Here is a 16079-nt window from a genome sequence, read left to right on the forward strand (position 1 = left end):
TTGAAGCTACTAAGAGAACCTAGAGGAATTGATGCTGTTTTGAAGGCAAAGGGTGATCACATCAAGTATTGAGGTGATTTAAATTTCACTTTTATTTATTCACTTTTTATTTTATTACGGTAATTGGTAAAAATAACTACTAACACTTCTAGTTTGGAAAGCATTCTTACTTTCCAGCATTTTTCCATACCTGAGTAAAACATTTTCCACAGTACTGTAAGATACCTGGGAAAAGTCAATTTTCTATGTGTCTTCCAGATGAGAAGCCGACCGTTATACAAGATACCTACCTGCTATGTCCTGCTCCGGTTATTCATGAAGTTGGACAGTACGTATGATAAATTTATAATTCTGTTTACACATCCAGATATGCAGACATGTTGTACACTAGTGTCTGTCATGGTCTGAGCCAATACATCGCCTCATATTTAAGAGTCATATTTTGGAAGATCCAACATTGAAATGTGGTTGTCTGATAACTAATCCAAAAATACAATGGACATAGACAATATCAATGGCAAAAACAAGATGGTGGAGATTCAAAAGAGAAAAATATGCAGTGATTCCTGCTATGATGCCTTTTATGTATGTTCCTATTCCAGGGATAAAAAAAAAGATCAGGCTCCGTAAACAGCACTAGATAACCATGGAACCCCTGGGGTATACACATTAGGGTTGTGTATGTTTCCAGAGACTAAGTACAAAGGGTGGTCAAGGACGATGGCTAATTTAGCCATAACAGCATTAAATACTCTATATACATGAAAAATACAGGTTTTTCATATTTCTTCATCTTCTTTTTAAGGGTGATGTATCTGCAGGTCAGTATGAACATGGGCCTCAACTTTATCTCCAGTTCTGTGAGCATCACTAGTACACACTGTGTAAGTATCACAGGCGCACCTTTAGCACATACACTAACCGTGTGCACATTAATCACAAACTTCATTTTGTTCCTCTCTTCAAACATATATGGTTATGGGGGGTGGTATACTGTAACCCAATTTTCTAGGCCGATCTTGACCACCGGGAATATTATAATTAAACCCTCTATGGAGGATAACATTAAACCTTCCACTACTCTGGACCATGAATAAACCCTTAAATTCCCAGAACTGACAACGATGTCTCTATTTGAAAGGGCTATGCAGCACTACTTTTTCTTTACTATGGATGTAAAAACTAACAGGCAGGTAGTTGCTTATTACCTGCCTGTTCTACCTGGCGCCGGCACAGAGCAGTCATTGACCCCTCCTGCCAGCGATTCAGCTGATCCATTGCAACAGAGTAGCTCTTCCTCTTTCAGGCTGCTCTGTTGATGAGGCGTGACTGCTGATGATATGCTGATTGACAGCTGGCTCTCTGTAGGTAGGCAGAGTGGAGCGGGTTGTCAGTCAGCATGACATCGGCAGTCACACCCCACTGACAGACCAGAGTGGAAGAGAAGCTGCTGCTCTGTTGACGTGATGTCAGCAGAAGCTGCTTAATTGCCGGCAGGAGCTGTCTGTGATTATTCTGTGTCTGTTATGAAAGGTAATTCAGTACCACAATGGACATAGAGGTCAGCGCACATACAGTGACCTGGCAATAACCCAAAAAACAAGAACGAGCTCTGAGACGTGGGAACTCTGTTGACCGCAATCCCTAATCCTCTCCAACCACACTAAAGGCAGCCGTGGATTGCGCCTAACGCTCCCTATGCAACTCGGCACAGCCTGAGAAACTAGCTAGCCTGAAGATAGAAAATAAGCCTGCCTTGCCTCAGAGAAATACCCCAAAGGAAAAGGTAGCCCCCACATATAATGACTGTGAGTTAAGATGAAAAGACAAACGTAGAGATGAAATAGATTTAGCAAAGTGAGGCCCAACTTTCTGAACAGAGCGAGGATAGGAAAGGTAACTTTGCGGTCAACACAAAACCCTACAAAAACCATGCAAAGGGGGCAAAAAGACCCTCCGTACCGAACTAACGGCACGGAGGTGCACCCTCTGCGTCCCAGAGCTTCCAGCAAGAAGAAAAAAACAAATTGACAAGCTGGGCAGAAAAAAACAGCAAACAAATAGCAAAGAGGAACTTAGCGATGCAGCGCAGCAGGCCACAGGAACGATCCAGGAGGAAACAGGTCCAATACTAGAACATTGACTGGAGGCCAGGATCAAAGCACTAGGTGGAGTTAAATAGAGCAGCACCTAACGACTTCACCACATCACCTGAGGAAGGAAACTCAGAAGCCGCAGTACCACTTTCCTCCACCAACGGAAGCTCACAGAGAGATCCAGCCGAAGTACCACTTGTGACCACAGGAGGGAGCTCTGCCACAGAATTCACAACAGTGTCACCAGAATTTGGCAGGAGGCACAACAGACAAGTAGGTAGCAACTACCGTCCTGTTAGTTTTTATTCCCATACTGAAAACAAATAATCCTGGATAACCTCTTTAAATACTTCCCTAAGCAGGGCAGCCAAAGCTGTGACCATTTAAAACCTTACCACTAAAGGTACCGTCACACTGAACGATATCGCCAGCGATCCGTGACGTTGCAGCGTCCTGGATAGCGATATCGTTCAGTTTGACAGGCAGCAGCGATCTGGATCCTGCTGTGCCATCGTTGGTCGGAGCAGAAAGTCCAGAACTTTATTTTGTCGCTGGACTCCCGCAGACATCGCTGAATCGGCATGTGTGACGCCGATTCAGCGATGTCTTCACTGGTAACCAGGGTAAACATCGGGTTACTAAGCGCAGGGTGTTGTGAATTCTGTGGCAGAGTTCACTCCTGTGCTCACAAGTGGTACTTCGGCTGATTCTCTCTGGGAGCTTCCGTTTGTGGAGGAAACTGGTACTGCAGCTTCTGAGTTTCCTCCCTCAGGTGATCTGGTGAGCTCGTTAGCTGCTTCTCTACTTAACTCCACCTAATGCTTTGATCCATGCTTCCTGTCAATGTTCCAGTGTTGGACTTGTGTATCTCTGGATCATTCCTGTGGCCTGCTGCTCTGCATAGCTAAGTGCTTCTTTGCTATTTGTTGCTATTTTTTCTGTCCAGCTTGTCTTTTTGTTTTGCTGGAAGCTCTGGGACGCAAGGGGTGTACCTCCGTGCCGTTAGTTCGGTACGGAGGGTCTTTTTGCCCCCTTTGCGTGGTTTTCTTTAGGGTTTTGTGTAGACCGCAAAGTTATCTTTCCTATCCTCGTTCTGTCTAGAATATCGGGCCTCACTTTGCTGAATCTATTTCATCCCTACGTTTGTCTTTTCATCTTACTCACAGTCATTATATGTGGGGGGCTGCCTTTTCCTTTGGGGTATTTCTCTGAGGCAAGGTAGGCTTATTTTTCTATCTTCAGGCTAGTTAGTTTCTCAGGCTGTGCCGAGTTGCATAGGGAGCGTTAGGCGCAATCCACAGCTGCCTCTATTTGTGTTTGGAGAGGATCAGGAATTGCGGTCTACAGAGTTCCCACGTCTCAGAGCTCGTTCTATTATTTTGGGTTATTGTCAGATCACTGTATGTGCTCTGATCGCTATGTACATTGTGTTACTAAATTGCCTATCACAACAGTACAGGAAGCCAAAAGTACTAATGATTCTCAATAGAGGGAAAAAAGAAGTTCTGAGACCATTTTTTTTTCCTTTGCACTGTGATTTGTCTTTTTTTTCCCCTAGACATTTGGGTGGTTCAGGACACAGGTGTTACAATGGACATTAAAGGTCTGTCTTCATGTGTAGATCAGCTCACGGCAAGAGTTCAAGATATTCAAAATTTTGGGGTTCAGAATTCTTTGTTAGAACCGAGAATTCCTATTCCAGATTTGTTTTTTGGAGATAGAACTAAATTTCTGAGTTTCAAGAATAATTGTAAACTGTTTCTGGCTTTGAAACCTCGTTCCTCTGGTGACCCAGCGCAACAGGTTAGGATCGTCATTTCTTTTTTGCGTGATGACCCTCAGGACTGGGCATTTTCTCTTGCGTCAGGAGATCCTGCATTAAGTAATATCGATGCGTTTTTCCTGGCGCTTGGATTGCTGTACGATGAGCCTAATTCAGTAGATCAGGCAGAAAAGAATTTGCTGGCTCTTTGTCAGGCTCAGGATGAGATAGAGCTATATTGCCAGAAATTTAGAAAATGGTCCGTGCTCACTCAATGGAATGAATCTGCGCTTGCAGCCATTTTCAGAAAGGGTCTCTCTGAAGCCATTAAGGATGTCATGGTGGGATTTCCTATGCCCGCTGGTTTGAATGAGTCTATGTCTTTGGCCATTCAGATCGGTCGACGCTTGCGTGAGCGTAAATCTGTGCACCATTTGGCGATATTACCTGAGATTAAACCTGAGCCTATGCAGTGCGATAGGACTATGACCAGAGTTGAACGGCAAGAACACAGACGTCTGAATGGGCTGTGTTTCTACTGTGGTGATTCCACTCATGCTATCTCTGATTGTCCTAAGCGCACTAAGCGGTTCGCTAGGTCTGCCGCCATTGGTACTGTACAGTCAAAATTTATTCTGTCCGTTACCTTGATATGATCCTTGTCGTCGTATTCTGTCATGGCGTTTGTGGATTCAGGCGCTGCCCTGAATTTGATGGACTTGGATTATGCTAAACGTTGTGAGTTTTTCTTGGAGCCCTTGCAGTGTCCTATTCCATTGAGAGGAATTGATGCTACACCTTTGGCCAAGAATAAGTCTCAATACTGGACCCAGCTGACCATGTGCATGGCTCCTGCACATCAGGAGGTTATTCGCTTTCTGGTGTTGCATAATCTAACAGGAAAGAGAAGGAGATCCAGCTCAACGAAATAGTGAAAAATCCATAGTTTATTTCACTTAAAATATAGTGAAAGGATATAGTATATAGTATATAGTGAAATCATGATTAAGGGTGCTTAGTCACCGGAAACGCGTTGACCTTGGTTTTAAAATATTTTTTTGTATGCTGATGTTTTGTCCTTTCACTATATTTTAAGTGAAATAAACTATGGATTTTTCACTATTTCGTTGAGCTGGATCTCCTTCTCTTTCCTGTTCGTCTACGCCCTGACACAGCGGTTCCGTGCTCCGAGCTCTTGGGAATGTCGGTATGGTGAGCTGGATTTAGTTTTTTTCTGTTGCATAATCTGCATGATGTGGTCGTGTTGGGGTTGCCATGGCTACAAGCCCATAATCCAGTATTGGATTGGAAATCCATGTCTGTGTCCAGCTGGGGTTGCCAGGGGGTACATGGTGATGTTCCATTTCTGTCAATTTCGTCATCCACCCCTTCTGAGGTTCCAGAGTTCTTGTCTGATTACCGGGATGTATTTGATGAGCCCAAGTCCGATGCCCTACCTCCGCATAGGGATTGTGATTGTGCTATCAATTTGATTCCTGGTAGTAAATTCCCAAAAGGTCGACTGTTTAATTTATCCGTGCCTGAGCACACCGCTATGCGCAGTTATGTGAAGGAATCCCTGGAGAAGGGGCATATTCGCCCGTCATCGTCGCCATTAGGAGCAGGGTTCTTTTTTGTAGCCAAGAAGGATGGTTCGCTGAGACCGTGTATAGATTATCGCCTTCTTAATAAGATCACTGTTAAATTTCAGTACCCCTTGCCATTGTTATCTGATTTGTTTGCTCGGATTAAGGGGGCTAGTTGGTTCACTAAGATAGATCTTCGTGGTGCGTATAATCTGGTGAGAATCAGGCAAGGCGATGAATGGAAAACTGCATTTAATACGCCCGAGGGTCATTTTGAGTATCTAGTGATGCCGTTCGGACTTGCCAATGCTCCATCAGTGTTTCAATCCTTTATGCATGACATCTTCCGTGAGTACCTGGATAAATTCCTGATTGTGTACTTGGATGACATTTTGATCTTCTCGGATGATTGGGAGTCTCATGTGAAGCAGGTCAGAACGGTTTTTCAGGTCCTGCGTGCTAATTCTTTGTTTGTGAAGGGATCAAAGTGTCTCTTTGGTGTGCAGAAGGTTTCATTTTTGGGGTTCATCTTTTCCCCTTCTACTATTGAGATGGATCCGGTTAAGGTCCAAGCCATCCATGATTGGACTCAGCCGACATCTCTGAAAAGTCTGCAAAAGTTCCTGGGTTTTGCTAATTTTTATCGTCGCTTCATCTGCAATTTTTCTAGTGTTGCCAAACCATTGACCGATTTGACCAAGAAGGGTGCTGATTTGGTCAATTGGTCTTCTGCTGCTGTGGAGGCTTTTCAAGAGTTGAAGCGTCGTTTTTCTTCTGCCCCTGTGTTGTGTCAACCAGATGTTTCTCTTCCGTTCCAGGTCGAGGTTGATGCTTCTGAGATTGGAGCAGGGGCTGTTTTGTCACAGAGAGGTCCTGGTTGCTCAGTGATGAAACCATGCGCTTTCTTTTCCAGGAAGTTTTCGCCTGCTGAGCGAAATTATGATGTGGGCAACCGAGAGTTGCTGGCCATGAAGTGGGCATTCGAGGAGTGGCGTCATTGGCTTGAAGGAGCTAAGCATCGCGTGGTGGTATTGACTGATCATAAGAACTTGACTTATCTCGAGTCTGCCAAGCGCTTGAATCCTAGACAAGCTCGTTGGTCGTTGTTTTTTGCCCGTTTTGACTTTGTGATTTCGTACCTTCCGGGCTCTAAAAATGTGAAGGCGGATGCTCTGTCTAGGAGTTTTGTGCCCGACTCTCCGGGTTTATCTGAGCCGGCGGGTATCCTCAAGGAAGGAGTAATTGTGTCTGCCATCTCCCCTGATTTGCGGCGGGTGCTGCAGAAATTTCAGGCTAATAAACCTGATCGTTGCCCAGCGGAGAAACTGTTTGTCCCTGATAGGTGGACGAATAGAGTTATCTCTGAACTTCATTGTTTGGTGTTGGCTGGTCATCCTGGAATCTTTGGTACCAGAGAGTTAGTGGCTAGATCCTTTTGGTGGCCGTCTCTGTCGCGGGATGTGCGTACTTTTGTGCAGTCCTGTGGGATTTGTGCTCGGGCTAAGCCCTGCTGTTCTCGTGCCAGTGGGTTGCTTTTGCCCTTGCCGGTCCCGAAGAGGCCTTGGACACATATCTCTATGGATTTTATTTCTGACCTTCCCGTTTCTCAAAAGATGTCAGTCATTTGGGTGGTCTGTGATCGCTTTTCTAAGATGGTCCATCTGGTACCCTTGTCTAAATTGCCTTCCTCCTCTGATTTGGTGCCTTTGTTCTTCCAGCATGTGGTTCGTTTGCATGGCATTCCAGAGAATATTGTTTCTGACAGAGGTTCCCAGTTTGTTTCGAGGTTTTGGCGAGCCTTTTGTGGTAGGATGGGCATTGACTTGTCTTTTTCCTCGGCTTTCCATCCTCAGACTAATGGCCAGACCGAACGAACCAATCAGACCTTGGAAACATATCTGAGATGCTTTGTTTCGGCTGATCAGGATGACTGGGTGTCCTTTTTGCCTTTGGCTCAGTTCGCCCTTAATAATCGGGCCAGCTCGGCTACCTTGGTTTTGCCGTTTTTCTGCAATTCTGGGTTCCATCCTCGTTTCTCTTCAGGACAGGTTGAGTCTTCGGACTGTCCTGGTGTGGATACTGTGGTGGACAGGTTGCAGCAGATTTGAACTCAGGTAGTGGACAATTTGACCTTGTCCCAGGAGAAGGCTCAACTTTTCGCTAATCGCAGACGCCGTGTGGGTCCCCGACTTCGTGTTGGGGATCTGGTTTGGTTATCTTCTCGTCATATTCCTATGAAGGTTTCCTCTCCTAAGTTTAAACCTCGTTTTATTGGTCCGTATAGGATTTCTGAGGTTCTTAATCCTGTGTCTTTTCGTCTGACCCTCCCAGATTCTTTTTCCATACATAACGTATTCCATAGGTCATTGTTGCGGAGATACGTGGCACCTATGGTTCCATCTGTTGAGCCTCCTGCCCCGGTTTTGGTGGAGGGGGAATTGGAGTATATTGTGGAGAAGATTTTGGATTCTCGTGTTTCAAGACGGAAACTCCAGTATCTGGTTAAATGGAAGGGTTATGCTCAGGAAGATAATTCCTGGGTTTTTGCCTCTGATGTCCATGCTCCCGATCTTGTTCGTGCCTTTCATGTGGCTCATCCTGGTCGGCCTGGGGGCTCTGGTGAGGGTTCGGTGACCCCTCCTCAAGGGGGGGGTACTGTTGTGAATTCTGTGGCAGAGTTCACTCCTGTGGTCACAAGTGGTACTTCGGCTGATTCTCTCTGGGAGCTTCTGTTTGTGGAGGAAACTGGTACTGCAGCTTCTGAGTTTCCTCCCTCAGGTGATCTGGTGAGCTCGTTAGCTGCTTCTCTACTTAACTCCACCTAATGCTTTGATCCATGCTTCCTGTCAATGTTCCAGTGTGGGACTTGTGTATCTCTGGATCATTCCTGTGGCCTGCTGCTCTGCATAGCTAAGTGCTTCTTTGCTATTTGTTGCTATTTTTTCTGTCCAGCTTGTCTTTTTGTTTTGCTGGAAGCTCTGGGACGCAAGGGGTGTACCTCCGTGCCGTTAGTTCGGTACGGAGGGTCTTTTTGCACCCTTTGCGTGGTTTTCTTTAGGGTTTTGTGTAGACCGCAAAGTTATCTTTCCTATCCTCGTTCTGTCTAGAATATCGGGCCTCACTTTGCTGAATCTATTTCATCCCTACGTTTGTCTTTTCATCTTACTCACAGTCATTATATGTGGGGGGCTGCCTTTTCCTTTGGGGTATTTCTCTGAGGCAAGGTAGGCTTATTTTTCTATCTTCAGGCTAGTTAGTTTCTCAGGCTGTGCCGAGTTGCATAGGGAGCGTTAGGCGCAATCCACAGCTGCCTCTAGTTGTGTTTGGAGAGGATCAGGAATTGCGGTCTACAGAGTTCCCACGTCTCAGAGCTCGTTCTATTATTTTGGGTTATTGTCAGATCACTGTATGTGCTCTGATCGCTATGTACATTGTGTTACTGAATTGCCTATCACAACAGCAGGGCCACACTTAGTAACCCGATGTTTACCCTGGTTACCAGCGTAAACGTAAAAAAACCCAAACACTACATACTTACATTCCGGTGTCTGTTCCCCGGCGCTGTGCTTTTCTGCACTGTGTAAGCGCCGGCCGGAAAGCAGAGCACAGCGGTGACGTCACTGCTGTGCTTTCCGGCTGGCGCTCACGGTCAGTACAGAGAAGCAGAGCACCGGGGGACAGACACCGGAATGTAAGTATGTAGTGTTTTTTTTTTTTACGTTTACGCTGGTAACCAGGGTAAACATCGGGTTACTAAGCGCGGCCCTGCGCTTAGTAACCTGATGTTTACCCTGGTTACCAGGGGACTTCGCATAGTTGGTCGCTGGAGAGCTGTCTGTGTGACAGCTCTCCAGCGACCACACAGCGACGCTGCAGCGATCGGCATCGTTGTCTAGATCGCTGCAGCGTCGCTAAATGTGACGGTACCTTAAGGACCACCAGGCATTAGCACCGCTAATCCTTTTACCACCCCTGATACAGGTGAACTCACAGATTATTTAGCAGTGTATGGTTGTATTATGTGAAAGCTATGTATTATTGTGGTGTGGGTGCTGTATGGCGGTTGTATGTGAGCTCTGTGAGTTATATATTGTGGATCCTACATATTATTTGGCCACTATCTGGTAGTATTATGTGAATTCTACATGGGTGGACATTGTATAAGAGCATTACTCTTGTATCTCCTCCAATCATCACTTTACCTCTGCGATAACCCCATGCACACTTCCTCTTCCGCAGCGCACCGGAATCATCTTGTTCATTGCCCTCCTGATACTCTTCCTTCTACTTTTCCTGGCCTTGCTTTGGTGGTTCTGGCCACTTTGCTGCACTGTGGTAAGTATTGGCAATGAAGCCATTAGTTTTTTACACGGAAGCAAATTTTTTTAAGTACCATATTCTGTTTTCAGCAAATAAAGCTTATTGAATGTATGATGAAATGATCTGCAATTTAACAATATTTTTCTTGGTATCCATCACAGATAAGTATTACTACATGATTTTTTTTGTCTTACAGCGTTGTTGCTATAGATAATATAAAATGCTGTAATTCCCAAGGTGACCTAAAAGTCTGTAATATTGGGTTCATTTGATAATCTACATAAATCTATAATCTCCATCCCCTGCCCTGGTATTTTACTGAAATATGTGTGTGGTTTATTTGACAGGTGATTAAAGAGCCACCACCACCTCCTCCTCCTGCACCAGTGAGTATTGAGCTCTGTATTCTTGCATTTTTACCATTTACCTTAAAGGAACTGTCATTTTAAGCATGGTTGTTTATCTATTATATTTGCATGATGTCGCCACTTATTAAAGAACAATTACCTCCATATTCCAAAACTACCACACTAACCGGTCACTAGGCCCTCCCCTGAGCAGATCAGTGGAAAACATTCAGTTACATCTCATCGAAATTCCTATGCAGTGAGTCCCCTCTAGTGGTGGCTTCAACAGACTAATTTTTATCATGTCGACCTCCCTATGACTCTGTAATTCCAGATTTTGCTATTTAGAGCTCTATATCAAAAAATTCAGAGCTTCAAATCCAATAAAAAATGATGGACTTATTTAGATTAGTTAGTTAAAATAAGTATTTTAGTGCTATATACCACCACAATTAACCCTTTCATTATCCTAAACCATGGATGTCAAACTCAAACACACAGAGGGCCAAAAAGAAAAACTTGCAGAAAGTCCTGAACCAGCCAGTATAAAGCATTATGGGCCCCACATAGTCCTCCATACAGTATAATGGGTCCCACAGTCCTCCATACAGTATAATGGGAACCACATAGTCCTCTATACAGAAAAATGGACCCAACATAGTCTTCCATACATTATTATGGGCACCGCATAGGTCTCCGTACTGAATAATGGCTCCACATAGGTGTGGCGGTTCTGGTGTCGTTGGCCATATATTAGCACCTTGTGGGCCACATTTGGTTCACGGGCCAGCGTTTGACATGTATGTCCTAAACAATACAACATTGGCCAAAATTATATTACTCAATTACTATATATCTACAGGAATATTAGTTATTGACTGCTAAAACTATCCTATCCTAGATCACCATGGATAATGTATAGCAATATTAACCTCTTACACCCTAGGTTGACAATATGTGTCCATATTACAACATGTATAATTGTTATGTTTTATTGGGCAGCAAACTATAGGCTCAATGTATTTGGGGTACTTTAACTCCTTCATGACATGTGCCGCACATGTACTGCACATGTCGTGTCCCTCGTTTTGATATGGACTCCGGCGGTGAACCCACATCTTTCCCAGCACATGTCAGCTGTTTTGAACAGCTGACATGTGCCCCTAAAAGCTGTGGTTGGAAGCACATCACTAATCCCACCCATCAGTGCCCGTGTCACATGGCTGCGGCTTGACGATGTGTAGGCATCACAACTCAGGATCTGCAGCAGACCCCTGTGGTTGTTATTGACGGATTATTATGAGCACCACCCAGCGGTTGGCGCTCATAGCAAGTGAGCATTGCTGCTACACACAGGCGATCTGATCATCACCTGTGTGTAGCAGAGGCAATCGGATTATCGCAGCTTGTAGTCTCCCATATAGACTATTGAAGCAAGTGAAACTTAAAAAAAATGTTTTTAAAAATATTAAAATATATATATATATATATATAAAAGTTAAAATCAACCAAAATTCACCCCATTCAAAATAAAACAATAAAAAAAATGAAAATTAAACATATTTGGTATCACCGTGTTCAGAATCGCCCGATCTATCAAGATACAAAAATAATTAATCCGTTCGGTAAACGGCGTAGCGGAAAAAAAGTAAAAAAACCCGAATTACAGTTTTTTGGTCACCTCAACATTGCATTAAAATGCAATAACGGGCGATTAAAAGATGGTATCTGCACCAAAATGGTATAATTAAAAATGACAGCTCGGCATTCAAAAAATAATCACTCACCAAGCTCCAGATCATGAAAAATGGAGACGCTATGGGTCTTGAAAAATGACACAATTTTTTTAAACAATTTTTGGATTTTTTGCACCATTTAAATAAAAAGCAACCTATACATGTTTGGTGTCTACGAACTCATAATGACCCGGAGACTCATAATGGCAGGTCAGTTTTAGCATTTAGTGAAATCCAAAAAACATTTGTGGAATTGCACTTTTTTTTGCTATTTCACGGCACTTGGAATTTTTTTCTTTTGTTCCAGTACATGATATGGCAAAACCAATGGTGTCGTTCAAAAGTACAACTCGTCCCACAAAAAACTAGCCCTCACATGGCCATATTGACGGTAAAATAAAAAAGTTATGGCTGTGGGAACAAGGAGCAAAAAACAGAAAAGCAAAAATGAAAAAGGGCTGCGGTGTGAAGGGGTTAATGTCATTTTACTCAGTTAAGGATTACTTGCTTAATGGTCCACTTTAAGATAGCTTCTTGGCTATTTCTCCTGAATTTTCCATAAACATGAATATCATGTATTCTATGTTGGGAGAGCAGAGTAAAACATTCATCTAACAGTGGTTTATCTGCCTGCATGACAAAAGGATGGGTGAAAAAAAGGAAAATTGCTTCAGGTTTATCTCCCCTGAAAGCACCTGAAGACGGAGTGTCAGATACCCCTATGTACATGAGGTGGCTGGCCGATCCAGATCCTGATAATATTTTACTTAATGCGTGTTAGAAACGTTGCCCAAGACTCACACAAACAAATAGATTGGGTATAAACATCTAAACCACTCTAAACCAGTGGGACTATGACAATAAGTTTGTCACCAACTAGAGATCAGTGAGTTTCTTGAAATTCGAATTTGCCAGCTTGAACAAATTTTCCAAAGAAATTCAATTTGCGGTGAATCAATGCGCTGGAAATCGAAAGTACTGCAAAGCCTCTGAAGTCTCTTAGGACTGTATCCAACCCCTTTCAAGATCATTAATACAAACACGGTCTTTGTAATGTTCAAGTGGCTTTTGGTAAGTTGATGATAACTAGTAAGACAATGGCTCTCTTACTTCTATACCTATCAGTTAAATTTGTAGTATTCTCTGTTCCTCACACACTAATCTTTAGTGCTGTCAGGCACTCTCTGTACTATTTGTTCAGTGTTTTATGACTTTCTAGCTATCTCTATGTCTTTGCTGTGTACTTTGAAGTCCTCTCAGTATTCAGATTCGCCATGCAATGGCTGCAGCATAACCTGCCATTGTTCGAATTTTCTAGGCTCATATGATCTGCATCAAATCGATTTGTGATCAGTCACTAACCCTTAAAGCAGGCCATGATGAAATGTGTGTATAATATAGACAAAGTCCTAATGAACACAGGAAACTTTGCTGTCTCCTTTGAGGGAACCACTACTTTTGAACCTGCTTCCCCATTTAAAAAACAGAGTTTTTACCCCTGCTGGAAGGTCCAAACCTTTTCTGCTTTGCTTTTTTCAGGAGGCTACATGGTAGGTCACTGACCCTAATTGGTTAAACAACCAGCATTTAAAATGGTGCTGTCATCTCAAGCACATAGGGCATATTCACAGGATGTGGCTCCCACCTCTGGGGCCCACAAATGCCAAGAGATCAGTGCCTCACGTCACACATTGGGAATGGAGAGGTGGCCGTACATGCACAGATCTTTCTATTCAGGTCTATCAGATTTCTGAAATTTGCCAATCAGACACTGGAATATCAACCAAGGTCTATGTTGTCTGGTTGTCTGGAAATTAGAACAATCTGTCACCTATCCACAGGACAGGTGACAACTTACTGAACAGTGGGTATTCCCTCACTGGGACCCCCAATGATCAGCAGAATGAGGAATGTATAAAAAATGTATTATCTGGAATTGCCATGATTTATAATTCCTCCAGTAATAGTTCCATATAATATCATCCATGAATATTCTATGATAAATCAATATACCGTATGAAGAAAATATCATCCATGAATATTCTACGAAATTCTGTGCAAACCATTGAAAAACTAAAATGCCTCTGCTAGAATTTAAGAGGTTAATCATTATTTAACCTGCCATGTATCAGCCAACAAAATCCTCATTCACAGGGCCATACATTATCTGGAACGTTCCCCTTCGCTTCTGTCAGGATACAGCTGGATTCTGAAGCTATATATACACAGGCTTCCTTTCATTCATTCCTATATATGTCTTTAACGTCACAGCCTCGACAATGTCCCCTTTGTCCTAATGCATGACCATAGATTTAGTAATGTTTAACAACTGTGAAAAAAAAATCAGAGCTTCAAAAACCCTTCCCAAATAATTTGGGGTGTATTTTGCTTTATATCCATGCAATTTTTGCATAATCTTTGTTTACACACCTCACAATTCAATATGTAAATGTGAACCATTACCAAGTAATAAGTATTTTATATTATAATATAGTCGGTCCACTGGTTTTAATAGAGTGCCAAAAAGCCATTGATCATCCTTAGTAACTGTCAACTGTGTCTGCACTGCCCCCGCAGGGAAAACTAAGTATGACACCAACTGAAATCAATAGGCAGGGAGAAAGGAAGCGCCCACCAGGGCTGTGGGGTTACTTGGTACCGGGACGGTTCTTAAAAGGGGATGTGTCACGGCAGCAGTGACCATGGCCCTGGGCATCCAATGAAAGGGATGAGAGAAATTGTTATAGGGGATTGTTCGTGACGCCATCAGTGGTACTCAGCCAGGGATGGCTGACGCTGCTTAAAGGGATCCGCTGGGGCTGATGGTGATGCAGCTTAGATGGTTTTGCTCCCCACATCTGGAGTGGAGGCCCCAGGGCTATCAGGACAGTCTAAGAGGGGTTGTGGATGTTGGGGTGCAGGAATAATCGGAAGACACAGGGACTGTAGTTTCTTTACCTTTAATTGTAGGTGCTGTCTGGGGCACTGGTGACAAGTGCTGTTGGAGGTCCGGGCAGCCTGGAAACAATTCAGAATCCCCTAGTCAGGTGGATTTGGAGGCCTTCCTTACTGCGCTGTTTTCAAGGTTCTTGATGCTTTATGCTCTATTCAAGTCCCTCTCTCTCTTTGTCCTTTAAGTGGAACACTACCCGCATGGCAGGCAGCTCGAGCCTTTTCCTGGTGTCACGCTCTCTCATGGTGACTCCAGGCTCTAGTTTGCTGCTGTGCCTTCAGGTCTTAGTTGTGGCCAGGAGACGTGCAATCTCCTGTCTTCCGGGTTCAGTTTCCGGGCCTGTAGTCCCCATACAACCACAGACTCTGGTGTCCGCCCTTTTGTGCTCAGTCCTGCAGTGAGCTCAATCGCAGCTCCACTCCCAGGCTTTCCACTCATGCTTCCTCTTCCTTCACTGTCTGCATCCTTGCTCTCCCTCCCTCAGACTCAGACTAACTAACCCCGCCTCCAGACCAGAACTTATAGGGCAGCTCCCCGAAACTGGGTTTAGAGCTCCCCCTTCTGATCTGGAGTCAGGAAAGTGTTGAATGCCAGTGTTACCTGCTAAGGGGATTCCTTCTTGCTTCCAGGCATGGCATCACCCCCTGTGAGGGAGGCAATGCCATTGTGGCAACTGGACTCCTGGGGTGCCACATTCCCCCCTTGTTAAATCCAGTACTCCCGGACTGAAAAAACATAAACATATAACAGGTGAACAATTATAAAAAAATAACAGGTAAAACATCAACTCTACTTCCCTTTATGGGAGGCTCTTCTCTTAAACGTTACATTTTAAAAGTGCAAAACTTATTGAAAACGCAGAACATATTTAATATGCAACAGGTTGTGAGATCCCACACCGGGGTGTCCTTCTCACTAACTGTCCTTTTTCCAGGGTAGGTCCTCAGACCTGCTTCCTCCTGGACTGGAGGCCAGCTAGATCTGCTCCTTTGGGGACACTTGCATGGACTGCACAGTTTTGGTTAGTGTAGCCACACTTTTGGTCAGCGCCTGGACCTGGAGACATAGGTCTGCAGAGGAGTCATTATCTTGGATTGGTGCGTCGGCCCCAACGGGGGTCTAGGGAAAATATGCTGCCTCCTGCTGGTATGTAATTGTTGGGTGCCTAGGGGGCGCTGTGCAGCTGGAATTTGGTTCATGCAGCACCCGGATGGCCCAATCTTTAAAGTGTGCAAAGTCCAGGTCAGGATTTTGTAGGGCTATAATGCGCAGCTGTGTC

At 44.1% G+C, this 16079-nt stretch overlaps 1 protein-coding gene across 1 annotated transcript in view; it reads left to right on the forward strand.

The window, feature by feature from the left end:
- LOC138638501 (anthrax toxin receptor 1-like) overlaps window positions 1-16079 on the forward strand; it is a 69495-nt gene that overhangs the window by 42345 nt on the left and 11071 nt on the right. Inside the window, exons 10-13 of the mRNA XM_069727852.1 lie at window positions 259-328; window positions 806-884; window positions 9684-9779; window positions 10112-10150. Of these exons, the coding sequence (XP_069583953.1) occupies window positions 259-328; window positions 806-884; window positions 9684-9779; window positions 10112-10150 (284 nt within the window). The remainder of the gene's footprint in view (window positions 1-258; window positions 329-805; window positions 885-9683; window positions 9780-10111; window positions 10151-16079) is intronic.

This window comes from Ranitomeya imitator, chromosome 1 (assembly GCF_032444005.1).
Source record: "Ranitomeya imitator isolate aRanImi1 chromosome 1, aRanImi1.pri, whole genome shotgun sequence".
Taxonomy (NCBI): Eukaryota; Metazoa; Chordata; class Amphibia; order Anura; family Dendrobatidae; genus Ranitomeya; species Ranitomeya imitator.